Source organism: Triturus cristatus, chromosome 2_1 (genome assembly GCF_964204655.1).
Source record: "Triturus cristatus chromosome 2_1, aTriCri1.1, whole genome shotgun sequence".
NCBI classification, from domain to species: domain Eukaryota; kingdom Metazoa; phylum Chordata; class Amphibia; order Caudata; family Salamandridae; genus Triturus; species Triturus cristatus.
In genome coordinates, this window is record NC_140581.1 from 281,147,663 (window position 1) to 281,175,135 (window position 27,473).

A 27,473-nucleotide genomic window follows, 5' to 3' on the forward strand; every position below is an offset into this window, starting at 1 on the left:
GGCATTCTATTCTCCGTGGATTATAAATGTTTAGCCATGCAACAGTTGATGTTGCACCAAGGATATTGTGCTGCATAATTAAATACTTATAAGGTCCCAAAGGCGAGACCTGTTGGCTATGCCAATGCTTGTTTTCCTCCTGTTCCCTTCGTAATGCCCCAGTGGGACTTGAACTTTGTCCTTACATATCTTCTGTGCTCCCTTTGAGCCGCTACATAACTGTCCTCTCAGACTTCTCACTTTGAAAGCTGCCTTTCAGGTGGCCATCACCTCTGCACACAGGGTGAGTGAGCTACAAGCTCTTTCTTCCAAGCCTCCCTTTCTGGCTGTCCATCCGGACAAGGTCGTCCTTAGAACTAGACCATCCTTTCTTCCCAAGGTGGTTACTTCTTTCCACATTAGCCAAACCATCACTTTGCCCGCCTTCTTTCTGCCTCCGCAGCCTTCAAAAGAGGAAGAGAAGCTTCACAGTCTGGATCCAAAACGTGCACTTTCCTTCTACTTGGATCGCACCAAACAATTGCGGGTGGACGACCAGCTCCTTGTTGGTGACGTGGGCGCTAAGAAAGGTCGGGCCATGCACAAACGGACCATCTCCAGGTGGGTTGTCTGTGCATCAAAGCCTGCTACTCTTTGGCAAAGAAAGAGCCTCCAGTGGGGCTGCGCGCCCATTCCACCAGGGCGACGGCAGCTACTACTGCTTTGGGACGAGGAGTCCCCCTAAATGATATCTGTCAGGCAGTTACGTGGGCATCGCTTCACAAATTCACCAAACACTACTGCCTAGACAGTCAAGTCTGGAGAGACGGCTCCTTTGGCCATTCTGTTCTCCAGGACTTTCTGGTGTGAACTTGGTTCGCAGACCCACTTCCGGGGTTGGTATTACTGGGGTATCTATTCTAAGATAAGGAATCTATAACTAACTGTTTCTTTCAGATGAACAAGTTACTTACCTTCGGTAACGATATATCTGTAAGAAACATAGGTTAGTTATAGATTCCTTACCGCCTCACCCATCCGCCCCGTTCTGCAAACTAACTTCTAGGGTTAAGGATTTCCTTTCAGGGCCCTAGTTTTGTGCACCAGTGGTCAGTGTCTTGCATGGCTCTGCGCTTCTGGCGTGGAAAGTCGTGTACAGAACTGATGTCAGCACGCAAGGGCGGCGTCTAAGTAGCTACCGCAACGTCATCCCGGCGACCACAACGCCGACCACGAATGCCGAGTTGACCAACGCCACCTTCCAACGCGCAGGGGTACTGCTGACGAAAAAACTTTCTGAATCCAGTCGGACGCGTGGGGGTAATTCTAAGGTAAGGAATCTATAACTAATGTTTCTCACAGATATATCGTTACCGAAGGTAAGTAACTTGTTCTTTGTGTCAAAAACCATAAATGGTTACATGGGAACACCCATGCACCACCCATGAAACGCCCGATTGGCGCCAAGCAATGCGGATTGGTATGGTTACTAAGTAAGAAAACTGTTTTTCATTCTCGTTTCAAACTGAGAGATAGTGTATGTGCGTGCGTTTTTAGTCTGTGTGTAAAAATTCATGGTTAAATCCAACAGCCACATCACCATACCCGACTGAAAGTACCTGCACCCAACTGTTTATCCCAAAATACATTTTTATGGAGGTTGTAACACCCCAAACACCACCTGAAGCTACGCCCCTAGACGGGGGTATGCCCCATATGGTTTTGGAGATGCACACATTGATGTCTGGTCACACACTTGCTTTAACTGAAATATGACCCATAGAAACTCCTTTGATGCAGTGAGGGATCAGGAGAGCTGTGTTCTCAACATAAGCGGACTCATATACTCTTCTCTGCAATCATGTGTTTGACCTGTATGGGCAAACTAAAAAACAAGCATTGGCATAGCCAATAGGTCTCGCCTTTGGGACCCTTATAAGTGTTTAGCCATGCAACAGTTAATGTTGTTGCACCGAGGATATTGTGCTGGGTAACTAAACACTTATACGGTCCCAAAGGCGAGACCTACTGGCTATGCCAATGCTTGTTATCGAGTGAAATTGTGGTTGTTGCTGTGCAGAGCAGTACCAAGCTGCGAGGGTGCAAATTCCCCCGATTGCAGATTAAGATCCAGCTAGGACCAGCCATGAGTCTTCTGTTTACAAGCTGCACATCCTTGGAGCCAGTCAGATGTGCTATGCGGTGAGTCAGCAGAAAAAGAAAAAAAAAGCGAGGCCCAAACATTAAGTCTGTGTGTTCTACAAAAAATAGAATAATTCCCCTGTGGAAGATGACACAGTTTGAACAAGCATTTGCAATGCAATAGGTCTCGCATTTACGAGAGTTTGAGCTATTGGCATTGCAAATGACAATGTCATTTAGTTATGTGTTGTTTTTAATCAGATAAATAAAATCCATTGTCGTTTACAATGCCAACAGCTTAAACTCTGCAAATGCGAGACCTTTTGCATTGCAAATGCTTGTTCTGAGTTAACTAAGAGGCCGGTACACAAGCCGAGTATGCGCGGATCAATCTCAGAAGGTTGAGGACAGGCGCCAAAGCTGGGATTCAAACCTGCATATCAACAGCTCGCAATGTGTGTGAAGTTTTCCTTTTTCTGGCACATCCAACATCTAACAGTTTCAAAAACAAGCATTACAAAACTACAGTTTGCTGCAAGACTTTTGCATCAATCCGAAGAGACCTCAATTCACCAAAATGCCATAAGTATATTACAAATCATGCACCATTTTAATTGCCCTTAATGTTGATCCCCCATTTGCCATCTTTTAGCCCTTGTGGTTCTTATTTGCTTTTGAGGGTAGGGGACAGGCAGGGCATAGACATGGCAAGATATATAAACAGCTCTTAGCTCACAAACTGCCTCCTGTTTCTGTCTCTGCTACCCCCTTACATTTCCAATCTCAAAAGCTACATTGACCAAGGAAAAGTGATGCCATCACCAACTTCTGGTAATTCGGGGGAACCAGGACATTAGCAGACCTTAACTCAGAGTACCATGTGCGTACAGCAGCTCCAGTGGGAAAATCCACAGTGCTGAGGCCATGTGACAATGTAGAGTTGGTACGAAGAGTCAACAGCCAATTATCTGCATACCTAGGTCTTATTTTGAACTACAGGCTCAAACACCCTGCCGTTGGCGAAAAAAAAGAAAACACACACAAAAAAAAACACAGCTAAAACGACATATGTACAGATGCTTAACCACTGATTGGCCTATTAAATCCTTTATCTCTTGGCCAAACCATCAAATAAAAAAACTTAACTCACCCTCTTCGACAAGTGCTTCTGCTTTGTCCTCCGTGCCAACCCCTTTGATCACAAGTTAAGTTGGCAAGGGTGTTAGCCTCACATTGCACATCAATATTTCATGGTTAGAAGCCAACCAAATTTAGTATACAGAGCTGCTACTTAGCCATGGTTTAGCTTACAGCCAGCTCTCACAAGTAGTCAGTTTTGTTTTAAACTATGCAAGATGTAAAAGACTTTGGGGCAAGCCCCCTGTAGAGTTCACTGTGCACATCACTAATCTTGGTAAAGCTGTGCAGCTTCTGACCATCCCCTTTCTTGGTAAAGCTGTGCAGCTTCTAACCATCCCCCATCTTGGTAAAGCTGTGCAGCTTCTGGCCTTGCCTCAGTTCTGGAACTCTACCATAAACAGCCAGTGGTACTGTGGATCAAGTGGATTCCACTGAAGGGCATTGCCAGGCTCCTCCCACACACTTCATGCTGTAATCCAACCTCCCCCTGCAGCATAGTGCAGAGGTCACCTTGTGGTGGAGAATGTAAAATGTTCTTAATCCACAGAGCACATTTAAGGAGGGTGAAAGGAAGCAGATATTGATTTAAAGGTGTTTTAAGTGAGCATGCACTGGGGCATCCCAGGACCAGTCATAAATTTCACATTCCTATATTCGAGTAGAATTGCTGCCTCCACTTTATAATGCAAAACGAGAGACCGATTTTAACCAGTCGGTCCACATGTTGGAGATTCGGAGGGCATCATTTTGCTTTACACCATTTTAGTATATGGTCTGTGGTACAGTTCTCTTGAGAAGGGATGCAAAGACTCCTTTGATAAAGGGTGGAGAGGACGGTGGGTAGACAGGATGAAGATTAGACATACCCTGGAAGGATAAATATAGAGAGACAATGGAGCAACGGTCCCGGACAGACCGCCTGGGTCCTAGGAATAACCAAGTAATCTGTAGATTAGAGATAGCTCTGAACCATATCCAGGCAGGAGGCCACAGTGCAGAATTCACCTGGTTCTGAGGTAATTTGTGTGAAACAAAACTGTTTGTACCCGCGCCAGTCGGTGCACATGGGTCAACACAGCCACCAAAAATAGTGGAGATCAAGACTGTTATCAGGGCTGTAACTTTAAAAGTATTTTTGAACAGAAGCTAAAAGTCTGTGTTTCCATGACAATAGGCTGGCCGAGCTTCCAGAGAACAGCCCCCATCCCCTAAGATCAGAGCACTCTCCTAGCACAGAATTGTGGCAGAGACGAGAAGGGCAGACTTCGGGCTTGCATGCTCTAAAACCCACAGCATAGAGGAGCCCCTAGATTTAAGCTCCCCCAAAGAACTAGTGATTGAATACATGCTCATTGTGTCCACAGCACAGAAAGCTTGATTGGTCAAATCCAACCCTAAATGTATAGTTTTCTTACTAAACTCCTCTGGAGCATACAAGTGACTAAATAAAGCATGGCCTGTAAATAAATCCCAAAAAGCAATATGGTCTGCCTCAGACCTGTAACCACAGGCTAAGTAAATGCATCACATGCCGATTGCAAACATCGCTCCCAAGGTGGCACATGTCAGGTGAGATTACCAGCCCCAGTCCTGGTTCATTGTCTGCATGGAGTTTTTTTCTCCCCTGACCCCAATTATAAAACTAAACGCTAAAAGTCAGAGTATGTAAGGGACTGGGTGAGTTCATCATGCCTGACGTCGGGCGACACAAAGTCTCTCCACTCCATCCCCAGAAGCCAGATCCACTGGACAGGCCAGAAGCAGCCCCAAGGGACATGTGGGCCACCTTGGCATGTGCCCTCTGCCCGATGGCATAGATCACCTGCAGGCCATCTGTTATTGCACTCTGGTACTTGTGCAGTCATCTCCTTGAAGCGGAAACGCAAAACTGCAAGCACAATAATACAAAATTAAAAAATCCATGGTGAATAAAGGTAGACGATTAATGAACTGGCACAGGACAAGAAATGTCTGTTGTAGTGGGGGCTGGCATGCACTGGAAAGGCACGTAACCTACTGAGTCTGTGGACAGCCATTGTCACCAACACCAAAAGCACCCCCAAAATGTCAAGACACAAGTAAACAGTGCCGGGGTTAAAAGCATAAGCAATGCGTAATATCACTGCACAGAGTAACTTGCATGAAGTAATTTCCAATCCCTTTAATCACTCATTAATAGGAATAGTCATTTCACGGTTCGAGAAGAAATACAATAGGTGATGTATGGATATTAACTTAAGAGCATGTATACAATGAATGCACTCTTATCTGGATCACATACGCTTTGTCTTAATTCCAAGGAGAGGATGTTTTGGAAACAAAACCCACATTTAAATGATGTATGCAAACAGTAATTTGCAAGTTACCAAACAGCCAAGAATCGTGCATACCGCCATAGAATCAAAAATTCTGATGACATGTGAAATCAAGGGCATTTACCAGCGATACCTGAAAAATATGAGTTATGTTTTATCTGGGCTGTGAAATGGCCTCTTTGACTGCAGGAGAATTTCACAGAAACAAACATACTCACACAAACACCTGAAAAGAAGATTTTGCATTCGGTTCACTTTTGTAAAATTGCTTGTACATTTTCCACCATTGGGGATAATTGAGTTTAGAACTGACTCAGAGTGACATACACATGCATATACACGCACATATATGGTCACACACACAAACATATACTCACACGGTGTACTTTGAAATTAGTTTGAAAAAGTGCAGTTTGCACCAAGTAAATAAAAGCGCTTGGATTGAGAGTTAATTTCTTGGGCTCGTGCATTTGTTCCCTGCACAAAAGGGACAGATTACCACATTCCTAAAGAATGAGAGGGTCAAAGGTTGAAGCCCCGTCCTCATAACCTTCTGCAGGGCCATTCTCAAGTATAAGGAGAGGCTGAGGGGGTGGGGGTTAAACCACCCCTCCTCCTCAAGCCACATTGTGTTTGTGTACAACAGCAAACAATAAGAGCAGCTCTGGTGGGTGGGTGAAAGTGACGAGACAATCAGACTTTAGTTCATAGTAAAAGGACACCTCCCCTCCCTGCGAGCCTCGGTAAGCCTTGGGCAAAAGTCACAACTTCAAGTGAACAAGCATCGCGGCACCGGCACTTTACTTTTAACATTAAAAGTAAAGTGTGGGTGCCGCGATTATAGCAAAAGTAAAGAAATAGATGTTTTTTTTCTATTTCTTTTCTTTTGCGAAAGTGAAAGTCATCACGGTGCTAATGACCCGTGTAAGACAGATGCCGGCCGGCTGCGCGCATTCACGCTCGCGTGAATGCAAGCGCTAGGCCAGCCAGCAGCACTTTGAAAACTGACCTACTAAATGTCTCTCCGTGCAGCGCATGCGCGCTGACTCAGCGAGACCTAAATTAATATATGAAGCCACAAAGCAGTATACAGTTTTCAGCAGTTGGCTTAAAAAATAAAACCGAGTGAAGGGTTACAGCCTAGATAGATGCATTCACGCAGCCCCTTACCTTGTTTATGGCGGATTGTTTCTGGATATACATGCGCTTTGTCGAATATTCATATATATTGAAAGAATTACCCATTTTACCTGCTGCCTTGGGGTGTGCACTGTCCGGATGGCACACATTGTAAATGAAAGAGTTGCTGGCAGTGCCTCCACCTGCCAGTCCCAAGACGCACTGACGGTTAGACCTGTAGGTGCAATCAAGTTTTTTCAAATTATGAAATAGACAAAAACAAAAGCGTGCTGTTGCTTACGTAATATTGCTTTCTTCATGTGATATTGTTCAAACAATCTCAATGAATTAGTACTTTCCCAATGAAGGATTTTCAACACGAAATGCTTTGGGCCATTTAAATTAATGGATCGAATCATTGAATTCCATTGGCGAATATGAATTCCCGTCTCAGGGGTCATTTAGAACTTTTGCATAACAATTTTATGTAGCAAATCATCATGTGGTGAAATCAATAAATATACAGCTACAACAGGCTTTTGTTTTTGTACATCATGTCATAATTTGAAAAACCTTTTGCTTGTACCCACGGGTCTAACCGTCAGTGCGTCTAGGGACTGTGAAGTGGAGTGTTTCCGGGTGACCGCTTGGTGATGCTGTACTCACAAGCTAGAAACCGCCTCTAGCTGGAGGCTATGGTACTGTACTTTCCATGGGGAGTGTCTTAAACCCATTGGTGCATATGCCAAAACATACAATTAATTGGAAAAAATAAAGCTACGATTTGTAGTGGGTGGTGAAATTTGAAAGTGGCCTAACGTAAACATCTGCTCAGTTACATAGAGCGAAGCGTGTATGCGTATAGTTTTCTGGAAGTCTGCATAGAAAGGTGCATTTTAGATCACATTTTGTTAAGCAAAAATGATGAAGAGGTCTAGTTTACAGGAAAGTTTTGAAGGGGCAATCTTGAAATATTCAAAATCTCTGTGCAATCTAATTTTTTTTTAAAAATTGCAGCATTGTTTTCCTAGATTCCGTTTGTATTAAGATGTGACAAGTGACTGACAGACCTGTCGTGTTAATGTCAGCCAGCTCATTGGTGATTCTTTTGATAGACTTCACCGGAAGTGCTGTTCACTCCTCATAATACTCGCTTTGAGGCCTGTAACTTCTCGTTACTGAGACCCCATTTGGAATATCGAGTGCAGTCATCTGTGAGGCCTTCGAAAACCCGCGGGAGCCATCCCCGCCGAGACTTCACCTGGTGTTTTGTGTCACATCCTTTAGAAAACCTCTCCTCATATGTCCTCATTATTGAGACTCCACATGCGCATTGTGTGTATACTCAAAAGAGCACCTAAAGTCGCGTAACCACTTGTTTGCAACATTGCTTCACCATAATACTGTGCACTCCACACGGTACAGTGATACTGCACAAGTGCATTCCCTCTGTGATGACGCCACAAACTTGGCTGGGTGTCCTGCAGTGAAAAAACGTGTGCAGACCTTTACCCAAAACCTTCCTCTCAATCCACCATTAGACAGGGAAGCTGTTGCCTGATTGACAGAAATGTTTCACTGGTGATTTAAAGCATGCACTGCCGAAGTTGAGTAAAACCATCACATTAGTGGATATAATAGAAAAATTAAATCAGTATAGAAATAACAGAAAAGTGTATAAGGCCAGTTTGAGCCAAATCCAGGATCAATAGCTAAGAGTAAGAAAAGTACTTAAAGCCAAAGACTGAAGGCAACTGGTACAGAGCACACTCTCTCAGTGTACGTTGTCTTAATGCACTGTTTTATACTACAGCTGTAGTAGTATACTTGACATTGGCTCATGTTCAATTTCACTCATTTCTATTCATGTGACTTTAGAGATCTGGAAACTGGAGTAGTTTGGTATAAATTTAAGTATATATACTAAGAGGGTAACTGTTCCTAAGAGAATGAGAAAAGTGCCAAGGAGTTGGTATGTGTGCTTGTTACGCGGTCGGGTAAAAGTGAGTGTGGGGGAATTTCTCCTTTAGAATATAGTGCCCTCACACACCCTTTCGAGTGTCATGCTTCATCATCGGGCGTTGCTCCTCGTGGGGGTGGCGCTGCAGTCCCTCACAGGCCCCACGAGAGGGCTCTTTATCGGAGATCTTTTATGGAGACGCCGCAGTTGTGCATGGGGGTGTGTGGGCCTCTAAAAAGGGAGGTGATTTAGTGAGTTAAAAATGCTATACGGAGCCCAGAACCAAAGTTTTTATTCACGGCTCCGTGTAGCAAAGGTTAAAAATAATCCTGGAGCTCCTCTTCAGAAAAAATGGTTGAGGGCAGGTGTGTAACTTACTGCTACTCTCAGGATGGGTGTAGTGTAGGTGAGTGGAAGTCCTACAAAAATGGGGTAAACATGTTTCGCGCATTAATGCTGGTCCATAAGTGATCCGTTAGCGCTTCGTCAGGATCGGAAATAAGGTGAGAGGAAATATTCTAGAGACCAGGTTCCAGGGAAGAACAGAACTGTGAACCTGTAGTACCTTAATAATAAAGGGATCAAGCGTCCACGCGCTGATAGGAACTCATCCTTTTAGGAACCTATACCCAACCTGGTGAAATAAAGACACACGTATGGACAGAAAAGAGACAAAACAAAACATATACTGTAATTCACTTTTTCAATGATGGTCAAAAATACTCGCATGTTTTGTTCATATTGCAAGTAAACACAGTTATGTGTTCAATCAAACAGGCATGCACACAATATTAACATGCAGGCGTAATTATCCTTGTGCAGTTGACCGCTGTGTTGGGGTACATGTTCTATAGGCAGTTATCAGTGATCGTGTGCCTTAAAAAAACAACCCCGCAAATGGCCAGCAGCATGTGAAATTTAATCTAATACAGAACCATGTGGGTGATTCGGTTTCAATGGTGGAGACTGATGGTCAGAGATAGCAAGACATCTGTAAATAGGTACGGATATCATGTGAAGTATACGAGGCAAAAGCTGGCGGTGTGTCAGTTCCAATGGAACTAATGCGTGCTACTACCAGCTATGTAGGAAATGGTGGTCATGCTAGATCTAAAGGTAACGTGCCTACCCTTCTAGTTCAGGGAATGGGCTCCGTCGGCGCCTCGGTGGTGGCAAGTCGAGAAACTATGGAAAGGAGATGTAATATCAGTGCACCGTTGCAGATGGACGCCAGTCCTCTGACGGTGTTCGTAAGTTGGAAAGAGATTACCGCTTCCATAGAAAAAAATACTCACAATTGCTCGTCTGCCCAGGGTGTGGAAACCTACCCCTCCTCCGTAGTGCGCCGGGATTGATAAGGAGGGGTGGAGAGAAAGGTCATTTAAATACACTTCCTTGTTGACGCTAGCCTGGTGATGGGGGCAGGTCTCAGCGTCTGAATGTAACGCGGTGACGTATGTGTTCACGTGTGCGTGTAGTCACTGCTTGGCGTCTCGTGTCGATGGCACTACCGTGTGGGAATGATGGGAAAATGGCGGCCATATTGGAAGGGTTGTCTCGCATCGGGGGACAAAATACCTACAGATAGTGTATATTAGAAAGCCGTGTGTAAATACGTACAGGGCGGATTATAAATGGCAAATGTCGGACAGACAGTAATTATGTGTCAAGGGCGTGGTGATTATTGATATTACAAAAGTACATTCGTACTTGCAGTTGCTCTTAATCCAGGCAATAGAGTCTTATACTAGATCGAGTATAGACAACAGACGATGAAAGGGATAAGGCCTACTCAGAATAACTGAGGCCCAACAGCACAAAAAATCTATAAAAGGACAAAAAAGATAAGAAAAGATAATCAGCAAAGAAACACTAAATGGTATGCAACATGCATATCATCCACTCAGATATTCAGCCAGAGATGGCTAGAGTTTTACCTGAAGTACAAAGTCTCCCCGACACATACGAGGATCCAGAGATACTAGGTTGAAATCATAATGACCTTGTCAAATAATAATATTCTTTATCACCAAACAGCAGTGAAAGAATCTGTAAAATAATAATCAAATAAATAAATAAATAAATAAACTGACAAAAGTAGAATGGAGCAACAAAAAGACACAATACAAAAACAGTAGTCCAATGGCCACATATATCACACGATATATGTAATTGCGTATATCGATTGCCTTATGTAGCCAACTAAAATTCACAGAAACGCAGACTTGAATAGGCAGAAAGGATATATTGAAAAAGGTAAAAGACCGACTGGAGCCCACTAACGCTAGTGGACCTATTTCAAATCTAGATCCTCAGAAACGAGATGGAAAAGAATAGAACAAAAAATAACGGCTCTTACCTAGCTAGCACGGAGTCGCGCTGCCATATCTACATGAAGGGGACTCCAACCGAGGAACGAATACTCAGCGGGTCCCGAAGAAAAGGAAGAATGCCACGTTCTCTCGCCGGAATGGCGGCTAAAGTTAAGCGTCCTGGTATTTCAAGAAAAAAGACGACATCCGTCTCGAAATAAAGTCAAAGCGGAAGGAGATTAACTCACGCCCTCCCCCAATACTTTATTGGTTGGGCCGCGTATCTTAATGGGCGGTACACACCAGCAGCCAAAGAGCGCGCTAGAAATAAACAGAGGACTGTTACAACAAACAGCTCAATCTGCGCTCAAAGGAAGCCAAGGAAATTTCAGACGCCATGTTGGGGGAAATACAAAAAAACGAAAACCTTCATTACGTAAGAAAAAAGAATCACAGAAAGGCAGGACCAAATATCGTCCAACAGGAATACGGTTGGGGAATAAAAGGCACAAAGTCAATATAATCACAGTGTAGAGTAAAGACAATAAAGTCAGATTCTAATAACTTGTTCCCATGGTGTATGTTCATTCAGTCCTTGTCTTTCAGAATCAAGAAAATAATTCCAAAAAACCTCCCTGGTCTTACGTGTTTTGCTGTTATCCCGGCCTTTGATAGAGGCAATCTTCTCTAAGACGGTCCATTTCAGATCAAACTCCCTATGTCCCATTTGTTGCCAGTGATGGACCAATGGGGCCGATGTTCACAAGGTCCTGATATTAGATTTGTGTTTGCCAAACCCGAGGTTTAATCTCTCGGCCAGTTTCGCCCACATAAGGGAGATTGCATGGGCACATTATGCAGTATAGCACATTTGTGGTGCTGCAGTTGGTCATTGAATTCAATTTAATGTGCTTCTTTCTAATGCCAATATGATCAGCGACAATAGCATTGTCACACGCCTGACAACTGCCACATCTTTGGTTGCCTTTGATGGGAGTACCTCCCGTAATGGACTTTTGTAAAATTTGTTCAGTAGTATTAGATTTTGCCCTTACTAGAAAATTTCGAAGGTTCTTATTCCGTCTGAAGGCAAAAATCGGTTTGGCAAGCTTCGGAATATCATCTCGAAGATTAAGCAAATGCCAATCTGAATAGATAGCTTGTTGAATTTTTTTATTCAAATTTGAGTGACGAGTGACACAAACCAATTTCTTGTCCGTGGGATAAGATTTAGGTACAAACATAGTGTCTCTGTTAAAATATTTTGCCCTCTTGTAGGAGTCACGGACCAACCTTTTAGGATATCCTCGAGCCAAACGTTTAGTTTTAAGGACATCAGCATGGATATCAAAATCATGTATATCTGTATAATTCCTGCGCAAACGCAGGAACTGACTATAAGGGATCCCATCTTTTTGGCAGCGAGGATGAAAACTACTATAATGGAGCAGTGTATTTTTCGCTGTAGGTTTCGTATAGAGTGATACAGTGATCTGGTGGTCCCTATGTTCCATACACACATCGAGGAATTCCACCTTTACTTTACTTCTGTTCAGGGTGAATTTAAGATTGTGATTACATAAGTTGATCCATTCCAAAAATTATTCCATGTCAACCTCGTTCCCTACCCAAATAAAAAAGATGTCGTCGATAAATCGATGCCAAAACAGTATATTTTCATAGAAAGGGGCAACTTCGTTGTATATATACTTCTGCTCGAAGTTGCCCATGTACAAATTGGCTACGCTAGGGGCACAAGCGGCCCCCATACTGACTCCCTTCACCTGCCTGAAAAGCTCTCCATCAAATTCAAAAATGTTTTCACTGAGTACAATATTCAGGCATTGGATAATGAAGTCAGAATTAGACGCCAATCCAGCTTGTTCAACATACTGTTGTACCACTTGGAGTGCCTGTTGTTGTGGCACATTCGTATATAGTGCCTCAATATCCATAGTGACCAGAGTTTGGGTATAGATATTAAAAGGCCTATTTTCAATTTTAGAGATAGGGTGGCCCGTATCTCTAATAAATGATGGAAGCTGAGTCACTATAGGTTTGAGAAAAATATCAATATACTTCGAGAGTGGTTCAGTGACTGATCCTATCGTAGACACAATAGGGCGTAGGGGGGGATCCAGAGGGTTCTTATGTGTCTTAGGTAGCCCATAAATGACCGGAATCCGAGTCATGGTGGGTGTAAGAAAATCAAATTATTTTTGAGTGATTGTTCCTGCTTGTTCTGCTCTCTTACATATGTCAAAGATTTTAATTTTGACCTTATTTTCAGGGTCACCCCTCACTCTCCGATAATGTTCCTGTACTGAGAGCATGTCTCTCATTTTAGATTTGTAGTTGGAAGTGTCAAACAAGACAATCCCACCACCCTTATCACAGGGTTTTATGGTCAGATCAGTCCTGCCACCGAGTTTACTCAAGGTCATGGCTTCTAGTCCAGTCAAATTAGAAATGGGCAATGGGATTGATCTGGTGATGTTATCAATTCTTGAGAGAACAGATTTCTCAAATATTTCCACCTCTGGATCAAGATGATCCAGTCCAGGAATAAATGTAGGTGGAACTTTGAGTCCAGATAGGCTCGGCTCATCCGTATTTTCTTTATCCAGGAAAAATGTCTTCAATCTTATCCTTCGGAAGAAGGCAAATAGGTCCCTACGTAGTTCAAATTTGGATAACCTAGAGGTGTAAACCTAAACAATCTGCATTAAAACAGACCGGTTTTGGAATATTGAACCTGCACCCCGAATGTACTCTCATCATACATTGTAATCATGGCTGTCAAGAAAGTGAACAAGCGAGTTCCTAGCGCTAAAAGGCAGCAGGGGGAGGGGCGAGAGGAGGGGGCGAGTGAAAGCGTTTCACTTGCAAGAGCGAGCAGTGCCAGGAGCGATAATTGCTACCACATGGCGCCGCACGCTCCCGTAAGTGAATCTCCACACGTGCACGCGTTGCCATTGAAGGCAATGGAACACGTGCACGTTTTTGGCTGAAAAGCCAAAGCAGTTCCAAAAGGTCTTTTTGCCTAAGCAGCGCATGCGAGACCTAATTAGGGCAAAGAAAGAAATGGGTACGCACATTATGGCCATCTAGGCCCTCGATTAACCATGTCAGGCTTAGCGTTTCATTCGTAGTACATTTATTTGTAAAGTTGAGTTCTTCACTCTGTCAGTCAGTCAGATGGTTCATACTTGTTTGGAAAGGAACCACATTTGATTAATTCATCTAAAAAGCGGTGTTGTCTTAGACTTGCAAAAATTAGTTTGCTGTATATTTGAAATACTAGAAAATGATTTTGCTGTTTTGAATTCTCCTCGTGGAGCTCTGTGCGTCAATGCTGTCTGCATGCTGCCAATTTAATCCATATGTTTTCTAGTGGTAAAGTATTTTACAAGTCTTTTTAATGATCTTGATGAGACCAATGTAATCTTCACTTGACACTGCAATTTTAAATTGACACTACGGTTTGCCATGCCACGAATTCACTAGTTAGCTAACCCCATGTGTTGCTCTTGTTTGTTAAGACCGTGTCACTAGCCTGCTGCTACATATTAGTATTTTAACCCATTTGGAGCAGCCTGTGCTGACTTAATGAAACAGAGATTTTGAAGACATGCAAGATTCCCACATGATTTCCTGTACATACTTACATGAAGTGTCTCTGTGTAATTTGACCAAAGAGCTTGTTTTACAGTTTCCATGGCTGAGATGCCTCCTCTTCCAAGATCTCATATGCTATGCTTCAATGGTATATATTAAAACAGGCGCCTGTGTGGTAGGCTCAATGAGGTAGATAATTGCCTTTGACTTAGATCTTTAAGATCTGTTCATCACATCGGATACCTCATGACATTGAAAATGTCCCTTTTATCTTTGATTAACCTGATAGTGTAAATAAAAGTGACATTTGAAATCATTGTTTGGTAAAGAACACTTGATCCAATTATCTTAACCACATAGACTATTGTTCTTTGGGCCTCTTTGTGTTTGTAAGTAAGACCCAACATATGGTGCACAAATTCTCCTTTTATTTTATTGCCATCTCCACCACCGGCAGACAACATACGATTACCTTTAAGCACAGCACACCCAGTTTCATAGTGCAATAAATACTGGTCCCAGTGTGCGCATCTGCAAAATGTTTGCTAACATTTGCTATTGGCAAAAAATGTATCCTCTCAAAATATAAAAAAAAAAAACTTCAAGGACTTTTTAGTATTTCTGTATTTAAAGTATGTGCCAGTCGTATCTGATTTTAAAGTGTGATGCCAAAGACTTATTGTTTGGCGGGAAGCTAAATCAACAAGCATTAGAAATGCAATAGGTCTTGCATTTGTTGGAGTTGGAGCTATTGGCATTGTAGATGGCAATGTTGTGTACTTGTGCAATAGGTCTTGTATTTGTTAGAGCTACGCTTACGTGAGTTTAAACTATTGGCATTTTAAATGACGATGCCTTTTATTTATGTTTTTAAAACGAAAATAAAAATAAAATGCATTGTTTTTTCCAATGTCAATAGTAGGGGTGGGCGGGATTTGTGTAGTCACGCTACACAAAGCTCTGCGAAACGGTAAAAAATCGCCGCGAGCATGCAAAAGTTCAGCGAACATGCGGGATTGCTTGTTCCACTCCTTTGCGAGGCATTTTTCTTGTTCGCGAACGCTGTTTGTGTGCACGGGGAGAAATATCTTGCGAACACGCATTTTGAAAGCGTGAACAAATAAAAATTCCCCGAAGCCACGGATCGCAGAATTTTGGGCAATTCCGCGTACTCCGCAGAACATTAAATTACCCAAATTCCGCGAGCGGAACGGAATTTACCACCCAGGCCTAGTCAATAACTCAAACTCGCGTAAATGCGAGACCTATTGCATTGCAAATGATTGTGTTTCTACTAACCCCTCCCTCCATCACAAAGTACTCTCCCTGTACCATAACACTCCAAAGAAGCAACCACCACTAGAAAGCATATTACAATATAGGAGGGACGCGAAGGCATATTATAGGCACTGACGTCACTGGGAAAGCAAGTGTTCCCTCTGCCAGGCACTGCTTCACGTTTGATGTTGCACTGCACTGCTTATAGGTCGGGGGGGAAGTTTTCATACACTGTGCGTGCTGACTAACCCGCCTCTAAGTCTAGGAATGGAGAGGCACTGGCGGATTCTTGCTTCGTATGCATGACCACAATCCAGCTGTGAATAAGTTGCTTAAAATAAACGTGTTTGCTTTTAGTCATAAATGGATTATGGGCCCCTGCTGCGCGCGGCAGAGGATTTTAAAGAGCTGCATTTTACGTTAGAGCTTAACCTTGGAATCCCACACCCATCGCAATCTTGAAATTACACAGATTATAGTGAGATTAGGCACACCTGAATTAAAAGTTGAAAGGCAATTAATATCTCTGCAGCCTTGAGCGCCTTGACTACACCCAATAGTGCCTCAAAGAGGAGGAGGGTCTCATAAACACGCAAAGGAGTGTGAAAAACGCAAAACAGTGGTCGGTAAATCCGTGTAACCGTGTAACAGTTAAACTATACGCCTGAGCAGCCTTCAGAGTCTGACTCTTTGACTTCCCGTGGATTGCAGGAAAACATGATTATGTGTGGTAAGGGCTGCTGTATGTACCCCACATGTACTCCCGAGCAGCGCCTTTGATGTATGTGATGTTGTGTGTGGACTGTCCTGGCCAAAGCAGGATTGACCCCGTGCTCTGTGTAGTGCGACCGGTGGGGGGGGGGGGCACCGTCTACTTGATGCTTCGTGTCCTTTGCCTGATTATAATTTGCTATTTCTGTTTCTTGTACACGTGCGTTTCAAGTCTACATTGATCCGGCTACGGTTTGAATTATAAAAGACAGTCATCTGGGCTCAGTGGCCCCCTCAGGGCCCAGGTGCCACTGCACCAATGGAAGCCAGGCTTCTGTACCTTGGGTCCTGCCAGTGTATTTGTTCACATGTAATCAGTTCTATGTGCACGTGTGAAACAGGCCGTGGATGGCAGGGACCTCACACCTGCTGCGGGCACCACTCTGCCAGTTCCGGGGGGCGGGGACAGGGGTCATTTCACTTGATTAATTTGTTTAATGGGTTTTGCTTATTTGTAAACAGCAAGTTGTATACACATATCTTCTCTTCTCAGACACCTCCTTGCAGACACCCCATTCTTTTTGCAGACACTTTCCACCTCTTCCCAGACACCTCCCTTCTCCTCACAGACATCTCCCTTCCCTTCACAGGCAGATCCCTTCTCCTCTGAGACACCTCTCTTCTCTTCTGAGACACCTCTCTTCTCTTCTGAGACACTCCATTCTCCTCTGAGACACTGTGTCTTCCGACAGACCCCACCTCCGCCTTGCAGACACCCCCTTCTGCTCGCAGACACTTCTCATCCCCTCGCAGACATCTCCTTTCCCCTCGTAGACACCTTGTTTCTTCCTGCAGATGCTACCTCCACCTAGCAGACACCCCTTTCTTCTCTTTCAGCACCCCACCCCCTCTTTTTCCGGTCCTTTAGCTCAGTAATCCGAGTCAGCCTTTTCGACAAGACCGTCGGCCTCTCTCGACCAGAAAGCACACTTGTGCCTTTTGGGGCCTCTCTGAGATAGACATCGGGAGAAAGAATTGATTTCCAGTGGGAAAACCTGCTCACGAGCCGCCTCTTTATCCCCATGCTGCATCCGACAGAGGCACACAGTAAATCAAAGCGCGCCGTGTGCTCTTGGGTCACACTCAAGAGACAAGACACATAACACTGCGCAGTCCACTTTCATTCAATTTATGCAAAAATATAGGTAAACTATTGACCTTTAATTGCCTCTGCTTTTTCAACTCCGCTGGTGATGGGGGTAAAGGGGACTCGAGTGTCTCCCGGGATGCCCGCGGGACTGAAAGTGAAGGGGGACCCGTCACTACTTTGCTGTGATGTCTGATGTGTTGTTGTAAATGTAAGCGCTGCCTTTTGAAGAGGCGGAGACTAACTCGAGTGTAATTTGAATGCACCTCGCGCACAGAGGAAGTGCATTTAATTGAAACGCACTGTGGGGTATGGGTTGGAGTTGCTGTTTTTGGACGCACTCGGTGTGCATTGGTTTTAATGTGTTTGGTCATGTAAGGACACCGTGCATGTGTGCTGTTTTTACACGTTCTCTGTACTACTGAGTGCGAGTTGCAGCCTGGAAGCCGGAAATCGTGTTTCTATTGTGTGATGTGTTCATGGAATAGGATCAATGCATGATGAAGGGGGCTATTTGCCATAAAGTGGCGAAAGTCATTTAAAGATGTGCAAAGTCCATTTTTTTACAGATTGTGCAAACATGTATGTGCATAGGTTTACCGGCTGCTGCCCCACATGTGCTCCTGGGCATGCACGCCGTGCACTGCAGAACCCGCCTCAGTGGCTTTTCTTTAAGGTGCAGAATGAGGTAACACGTACCTGGGTAAGGGGTACCAGTTGCCGCTCGTTTCCCCGTTTTAATTCCCCAGAGCGAGGGCGTCGTCTAATATTTACTTTACAGAATCAATAACGAACACGAACCAGCAACCCTGCGACCTCCAGACTAGGGCATGTAAAGAGGCAATAATGAAGCCGGCTGCGAACTGGTATTGTGGCCCCCATGGCTACCGTGACCTAAGCGCGTTGGACAGACTGCAAACAGCACAGCGGCAGCTGATACATTGACTGATTGTTAGCGTGGAAACATGATTTGTCATGGCTGAGCCTCCATTAGCAGCGTGAACTGCTTATGGGGAAGGGAGTGATTCGCTTGAACGTTCAATGCTCGCAGAGTGTAGCTGCAAGTGAAGCGGGCGACATGTTAGCAAAAAAAACCCAAAAAACGACCGTCCTTCTGAAACATGACCCGTGACTACACGCCTCCAAAGATGAGAAATATCGTCGCAACAGCCGTCAACCAAGCGATCCAGTCCGGAGGGGCCGGACAAAAAGGAGACCACCGTTTTACATAAACGATGACACCAGCCAATGACAATGAGGGGCGCGGCTTCAAGTCCCCTTTTGAAATCTCCTCGATCACAATAGCCCTCGCAGAGCGAGCAGCGCATGTGTGCTGCAACGTTAGGCGAGACCTAAAAAATTCTTCCAAGTTTTTTCGCAAAAAGATACTATTGAGATTTGCGTGCCCAATGTTAATGTGCATATGCTTTGTATTTTGTAATGTATAGTGGAGAGACTTGTGCTTACGTCAAAGCCTCATATATGCTTATGCAGTTTTGAAATGAAACAGAATATTGTGCCACAAGACTTGATGCAGTTGTTTTAAGATTTAATTTGTGTTGTCTTTTATAGGGGACGATACTTTGAAAACATGGGACATCAGAAATTTCAAATCTCCTCTTAATGTAGTTGCAGGTCTCCCCAGCTTTTTTCCCATGTAAGTGGAGCATTTTGTTTACATTTAGCAATAGTTTGATGAACTGCTTTGTAATGTGATCATTGTACTGTGCCAACAATCTAGTAAATGTTATGCCCAGAAGCATGTTTATTCTCTAAAAGAAGTCATTAATTACCGCCCAACATCTGGGTCACGATGTCTTTGCTCCACACCATTGCAAACTAGAAACTGTGACCACATTTAATTAAAAAGATTATATTAGGCTCGCACATCAAAGACTGGTGTTTCAGTTTTGGAAATTGTAAGCAGCTTGGCAGTCCAGTATTACTTAGGGGGAATTGATGAAGAGTTCCAGGTTCTTACTGAAGCATCTTTGCCATTGTGTTACTGTTATAAAATCAAATTACTTTATCAGTAGTTTTGGTAGGTTTCCTGTCCTCTCTCCCAGCACAGAAGTTCTGAATATCACACTCAAGAATCAAACCAACTCTTGATGACAGTCTCTTATGGAATGACCTTGAACAGGCGTTAAGGTGTGCAAGCATACATTTACGATTGATACATTTTTAGGTCAAAGCCTACCAGACAGCACAGTTCTGTAGTAGGGGATCTCTGTGTATAGTCATAATCTAGTGAATAGTCCCGCCCATCTGCGTGGACCCCGGAGCAATAAAAAATAATCTCTAAAGGTGACAAATCATGCAGACCTGCATACACCTTTAAGAGAGAATTTAATTTAAAGACAGATAATGCAGCCTATACCCACAGGCTACACTGTCCAGTACTTCAACTAGAATTCCACCAACATCCACAAACAGCACTGCCTGTCCAGCTTTTCTCCACATAGGAAAAAACCCTGCCTCTACCAGCAAAAGCCTCTGGAATGATAGAGGAAGGAGTGGACAGACAAGCCCCATAGGCTGCCATTATGTGGCTTAAAACAAGATACTGTGCCTTTAAGAAAACTTTCCAGATTTCCAGAACTTTCCCCAGTATCCCAGAATGCCCAGCAGGTCCCATTTACTTTCGGTTCTTTTTTCTGGCTCCTGCTAGCAGGACCCTGGAGCATTGAGCTCTCCCCTTTTCAAGGGTTTATTGTAGTTTTTTGTCAATTTTTGTCACTTTTTCAAGTGCTTAGTGGCTGGTACTGTCAACATGCCTGGCCTGTTCGACAAGTGCCCGGAATGTGGTAGAAAGAAGGCTAAAACTGATCCACACGAGGTGTGTATAGGTTGCCTTCCCCAGTCCCACGTGCCTGAAGGCTGTGATATCTGCCACTCGTTCTCTGCCAGGACCCTGAGGGACAGAATGAAAATCAGGTTTCAAATCCTGGAGGAGAGAAGGCTGAAGGCACCAGGTGGGTCTGGAGGGGCTGATTTGGCCCATACTGAGGCCTCTGGGGGGCTCCCCAAGGGCAGGAAGACCAGTAAGCGTTCCCACTCCCCGTCGACGTCGAGGGCGTCGACGGCGGCGTCGAGGAGGATGACCACCATCTGTTCGCCGTCTCCCCAGGGCTCTGGGGAGAAGCGGCGTCGGCGGTCGACGTCGAGGGACCTGAATAGGCCGCCGTCGACTACATCGGCGTCTTCGGCGACGACGCCGTCTACGGCGCCTTCCAGCAGTCGGTGTCGAGATCGGACCCGGCGGCGGCGCTCGCCGTCGGGGGGAGATCGCCGTTCGCCGTCGGTGAAGAGGAGACGGTCGACGTCGACGTCGAAGAGAAGATCGACGTCGAGACGCTCGAGGTCAAGAAGATCGCCGTCGAGGCACAGATCGCCGTCGAGGCACAGGTCACCGTCGAGGCGCAGATCGCCGTCGAGGCGAAGGTCGCCGTCGAGACGGAGGTCGCCGTCGAGACGGAGGTCGCCGTCGAGGCGAAGGTCGCCGTCGAGGCGAAGATCGACGTCGAGGCGAAGATCGACGTCGAGGACGAGAGAGTCATCGGGATCGGTGTACTCTGTGGTGTATACGCCTCCTCAGATGCCTACGCCACCGCCTCCTCCACCTCCGACTCCGCCAACGCCACCACCACCACCTCCACCACCACCACCGCCTCCACCACCGCCTCCACATCCGCGGCCACTGCCTCCGCCGCCCCCACCTCGGTCGTTACCACGCACTCCATTGGGACTGCCGGCGGTTCCCCCGCGGTCGGTTTCCCTTCCGAGGTACCCGACCCCGCCGCAGGGGACTCCGAAGCCACGACGCCCGCGGTCGCCGGGACCGGCTAGACCGGCGGGCAGACCGAAGCCGAAGAGGTCGCGCTCCCGCTCTCTCAGGAGGAGAAGATCACGGAGCCATGGACGGTCCTCGTCGGACTCAGGACGACGCCGTAGGAGGCACAGATCCAGGTTGCACACGCGATCCTCGACCAGAGATTTTTCCCCGACGCTGTCGGACTCGCCGGGGACTAGGGTGTCTCCGGTGGACGATTTGGTCTCTTTCCAAGAGGTGCTGTTGAGAGGGGCAGCAAAGTTGGGTATCACGGTGACGGTTCCAACACCCACGACGTCCGTGATATTCGAGACACTTCATAAGAAACATCTATCTCGCCCTCTACTGCCCCTTTTACCAGGACTGGTGGAACCCGCGTTGGAGCTGTTCCTCACTCCCGCGGTGATGAAGGCCGCCCCCTCCAGGCTCATGAAAAAGTATAGGGCCCCGGAGTCGGACCCTACCTTTTTGAGGGTGGACCCGAAGCCAGATTCGGCCATCGTGACGGCGGCGAGGAAACAACATGCGACCGCCCCTTCATCGACGGTTCCGCCCGACAAAGAGAGCCGCTGGCTCTATTCTGCGGGCAGGAAGGTGTGTGGGACCGCCGCCACCACCATGAAGGCGGCGAGTGCAGGGGCTTTGTTGGGCCGTTACGACCGGGCCCTGTGGGAGTCCCTGCAGCAGTATGCGGACCTGCTGCCCCGGGACAGGAAGGAGGACTTCTTGGAAACAGTGCGCGAAGGCTTGCTGGTTTCTAATCAGGTGATCGGCGCGGCGGCGGATGTATCCTTGTTGGCCGCCCACGCCTACTGTCATGGCGTCCACCAGAGGCGGCATTCGTGGCTGCGCCTGACGTCCCTCAAACCAGAGGCGCAGCACAGAGTGGCCAACCTGCCCTTTTCGGGGGAAACCCTGTTCGGGAAACATGCTGATGATGAGATGGCCCGCATGAAGGCGGAGGCGGAAACCCTGACGGCCGTCGGGTTGGAGAAGGCCGAGAAGAAGAAGCGCCCGTTCCAGCGGCGGTTCGGGTCTTCAGGTCTTCGGGCAGAGGGTGTGGGCAGGGTTCGGGACAGCAGCAGCACCAACAGCAGCAGTTCCGGAAGCCCTTCCAGAAGCGCCAGAGGGGTAGAGGAGGCCAGCAGGCGACTACCACTACCAAGGGCCCGGCCGGGTCTCGGCCCTGAGCGGCTACTTCCCCCTCAACCGTTACCCACTCCAGTGGGGGGAAGCATTCAACTTTTTCCGGCAGAGTGGAGAAAAATTACCCAGGACAAGTGGGTGCTGAATATTGTTTGCAATGGATACAGTCTTCGGTTTATCAGCCCGCCTCCAGCGATCCCGCCGGTCAGCTCTCGGTTCCAGCTGAGAGAGCTCCAGGCGGAGGCAGACATCTTGTTGAGCAAAAAGGCGGTAGAAGAGGTACCTCTGTCTCAAAGGGGAAGAGGTCTGTACTCTCGGTTCTTCCTCGTTCGCAAGAAGGACAAGAACGAATTCAGGCCCATTCTGGATTTGCGACAGGCAAACAAATGGATTCGCAGAGAGAAGTTTCGCATGCTATCGTTGCACCAGATTTACCCTCAGCTGCAACGGGGAGACTGGCTCTGTGCCATAGATCTACAGGATGCATACTTCCATGTGCCCATAGCACGGAAGCACAGGAAGTTCCTGCGATTCCAAGTCGGCGCCAATCACTATCAATACACAGTACTGCCATTCGGACTAAAGTCTGCGCCCAGGACCTTCTCGAAGTGCATGGCGGTGGTGGCGGCGCATCTGCGAAAGAACAAGGTGTTTGTCTACCCGTATCTGGACGATTGGCTGATCAAGGCTTCATCCTTCTCGGAAGCGCAAGATCACTTCCGATGGACGTGCGCTCTCTTGCACAAGCTGGGGTTACACGTCAACATGTCCAAATCGGTCCCGACTCCGGTCCAGTGCATACAGTACCTGGGAGCCTCCATCGATACACGGTCAGCAAGCGTGTCTCCTTCGGAGGAGAGACGGTTATCACTCCTTCGGAAGGCTCAGGACCTCAGGACTGCTCCATCGACGACTGTGAGGAAGGTGTCTTCTCTACTGGGATCGATGGCCTACTGTATCTTCCGCACGCCTCACGCACGGCTACACATGAGACCACTGCAGGAGTGCTTGGAGGATCAGTGGGATCAGAGGACAGGCTCGTGGGATGACAAGATACGACTGTCGCTGCATGCTCTTCAGTCTCTGAAGTGGTGGTGTTCGGCGGAAAACCTCCTCAAGGGGTTCCCTTCCACAAGGACATTCCCACGACGAGTGTCGTGACGGATGCGTCTCTCCAGGGCTGGGGAGCGCATTCCGGGGACTTGCAGATTCAAGGAAAGTGGTCTGCTTTGGAATCGACGTACCACATCATTTTCCTGGACCTCAGATCTGTCTTCCTGGCACTGAAGGCCTTCCTTCCGTCCTTCCAGACCAACTCGCTGCTGATACAGACGGACAATACAACCACGATGTATTACCTCAACAAGCAGGGGGGGTCGAGATCGCGCACTCTGTCGCAGGAGGCGCAGGCGATCTGGCACTGGCTTCTGGCCCGAGGACTAACGATTACGGCCACGCATCTGCCAGGGGTGCAGAATACTCAGGCGGACGCCTTGAGCAGGCTGATTCAGGAAAACCACGAATGGGTCATAAACGACGAAGTACTAGGAGAAGTCTTCGCAAGGTGGGGGACTCCAGACGTAGATCTGTTCGCCACCGCCGAAAACAGCAAATGCCGAGACTTCGCATCCAGGTACTACCAGCGGGGGACGCTGGGGAATGCGCTATGGATCGATTGGTCGAACAGCTTTCTGTACGCTTTTCCACCCATTCCCCTGATTCCGGCAGTGCTCATCAAGCTGTCCCAGTCCAGGGCGCGGATGATCCTGATCGTCCCGGAGTGGCCCAGGCAGTGGTGGTTCACGGACCTACTTCACCGGTCTCTCCTTCCTCACATGCGGTTGCCGTGCAGGCCGGACCTTCTCACGAAGTTCGGGGGGCGGATGTTGCACCCCAACCTCTCGTCTTTGAGTTTGGCGGCATGGCTCCTGAAATAGTGCAATATGGCCATCTGAATCTACCAGACAATTGTATGGACATACTGAAGGAGTCTAAACGACCTTCCACTAGGACATCCTATGCTTACAAGTGGAAGAGGTTGTGTATCTGGTGTAAGTCCAAGAACTTTGATCCGACGACATGTAAGGAAGATGTCATCCTTCCGTACCTTTTACATCTGGCGCAGTCTGGCCTTAATTTCCATTCCATTAAGGTTCATCTGGCTGCTTTGACTGCGTACAGGAAATGCCCTTCACAGACTTCCTTCTTTCAGATCCCTGTGGTCAAGGATTTTTTGGAAGGCTTGAAGAAAGTGTTTCCTCCCGTCAGACTTCCCTCTCCTTCCTGGGACTTGAATGTGGTGCTGTCCAGACTGATGAAGGAGCCTTTTGAAGCCATTCACAAGGCTTCATTGCAGCACCTATCCTGGAAGGCGGCGTTCCTAGTGGCCATTACATCGGCCCGCAGGGTGAGTGAACTTCAGGCATTATGTTGTCAAGAACCTTATTCTGTATTTCATGCTGCTAAGGTTGTGATGCATACTCACCCTAAATTTCTTCCTAAGGTTATCTCTGACTTTCATGTCAACCAGACTATAACTTTACCTACGTTCTTTCAGAATCCCTCTTCGCCAGCGGAAAGGTCTCTCCATTCCCTGGATGTTCGGAGGGTGTTGAAATTTTATCTGGATAAGACCAAGGATATTCGTAGGTCTGACCAATTGTTTGTTAATTATGGCTCAGTCAGGACTGGTCTTGCGACCTCTAAGCAGTCCATTTCTCGGTGGATTGTGTCCTGCATACAATTGTGTTATCAAAAGGCTAATAAGACCTTAGGGGGTAAACCTAAGGCTCATTCCACCAGGGGCAAAGCTGCCACGACGGCTTTGCTGCGTAATGTTCAGATTGCGGAAATCTGCAAGGCGGCCACTTGGAAGTCGGTCCATACCTTTGCTGCACATTACTGTCTGGACACGGATGCCAGGACAGATGCTCAGGTTGGACAGGCTTCGCTGCGAAATTTGTTCGCACAGTAGTGGTAGTGTCTTGTGTGTTCTCCACCGCTTTTGTTGTGTGGGGATGGGCTTACCATTCTATTCACTAGATTATGACTATACACAGAGATCCCCTACTACAGAAGGAGTAGTTTATTTTCTGTAACTCCAGTTCTGTAGTGGGGGTATCTCTGTTCTAGTCATAAGCGCCCGCCCTCCTCCCCGGTGGAGAGATACTTATTCATATGTAGAATGCTACAGGTCTGGCGTGCTACGCCTTCAAAAAGAACTGAAAGTAAATGGGACCTGCTGGGCATTCTGGGATACTGGGGAAAGTTCTGGAAACCTGGAAAGTTTTCTTAAAGGCACAGTATCCTGTTTTAAGCCACATAATGGCAGCCTATGGGGCTTGTCTGTCCACTCCTTCCTCTCTATCGTTCCAGAGGCTTTTGCTGGTAGAGGCAGGGTTTTTTCCTATGTGGAGAAAAGCTGGACAGGCAGTGCTGTTTGTGGATGTTGGTGGAATTCTAGTTGAAGTACTGGACAGTGTAGCCTGTGGGTATAGGCTGCATTATCTGTCTTTAAATTAAATTCTCTCTTAAAGGTGTATGCAGGTCTGCATGATTTGTCACCTTTTAGAGATTATTTTTTATTGCTCCGGGGTCCACGCACATGGGCGGGACTATTCACTAGATTATGACTATAACAGAGATACCCCCACTACAGAACTGGAGTTACAGAAAATAAACTACTCCTTCTCTGGTTTGTGAAAGACTTCTTGGGGACATCATTCTGAAAACTTCCCTGTGAATGTATTCCGCCCATTGTTTACTGTTGGCTTTGTGTTTTGTTACTCACAGTTGCTTGCTTTCTATTTGCTGGCTTTATTTGTTTTAGTCTCCTCCTTGTATTCTTCCATGAGTGCTCGCTTTTTGTAAACAGGCCTTTAAACTTTGTTCTTATCTTGTCACATTTGCTGTGCAAGGACAGACGTCCAATCTCAACCTCTGGCTTCCAAGGGAATTTGATGTTTACTTTTCCTACTGGTGTTTGAAAGGAAAGGCTTTTTTCTAGCTCACAGCAAAATGTAAATGTCTTATAAATGAACTGTGCAGATATTTCTGAATCATTTCAGAGCCTCCCTTACATCAAAGAGGCAGCAGCACTCCGCAACACTTTAATCCTTTAATCAAACAGCTCAGCAGTCCTAATATATTTTGGTCATCATTGACCTTCCTCAGAGGTGAGCCGGTAACATCACATGAGGGGCAGAGATGAAACAACAAGTTAGTTAATCACTGGTTTTATATTAATTGCCCCCTGATGGACGCCCAGATGGGTTGGAAAAGTGCATCTTGGTACTTGGCTGTTTTGTGTCCCTCTGCATTACGATCCTCCAGTGGATGATGTCAGTTTTTAGGTCGTGCGTGCTCCGCCTCCGCGAGAGATTTTGTTAGAGAGGACTTTGAGAAGAAGGCTTTAAGCCACGCCCCTCATTTCCATTGGCTGGCGTCACAGTTTATGCTAAACGGTGGCCTGCCATTGAAAATTAGGGTTTTCTGTTCACGCCCTTTGTCTCGGAGCCGAACTGGCTCGCCTGCTTCACGGCTGTCGTGAAGCACTTTCTTATCTTTATGGGGCCCTGTGTTTGAAACACATGGCCCCATAAAGACAAGAGATCGATGCTTGTTTAAGAGCTTCTTCCTATTGAAAGCTCCCTCACTTCCCCAATAGCAGTGTAAGCCTTCCCCTCTACAACTACCTCACAGGACCTTTGATAATGACATAATTCCACACTCTAGCGCCTCACTCCTACTGGAATGCGTTTCTGTTCTAAACACA

The 27,473-nt window shown here is 46.4% G+C and overlaps 1 protein-coding gene across 1 annotated transcript in view; it reads left to right on the forward strand.

Moving 5' to 3' along the window:
• The window catches only part of WDR70 (WD repeat domain 70), a 1,822,964-nt gene that overhangs the window by 1,198,160 nt on the left and 597,331 nt on the right, over nucleotides 1-27,473 (forward strand). The window contains exon 11 of the mRNA XM_085631103.1: nucleotides 19,294-19,378. Coding sequence (XP_085487229.1) covers nucleotides 19,294-19,378 — 85 coding nt within the window. The remainder of the gene's footprint in view (nucleotides 1-19,293; nucleotides 19,379-27,473) is intronic.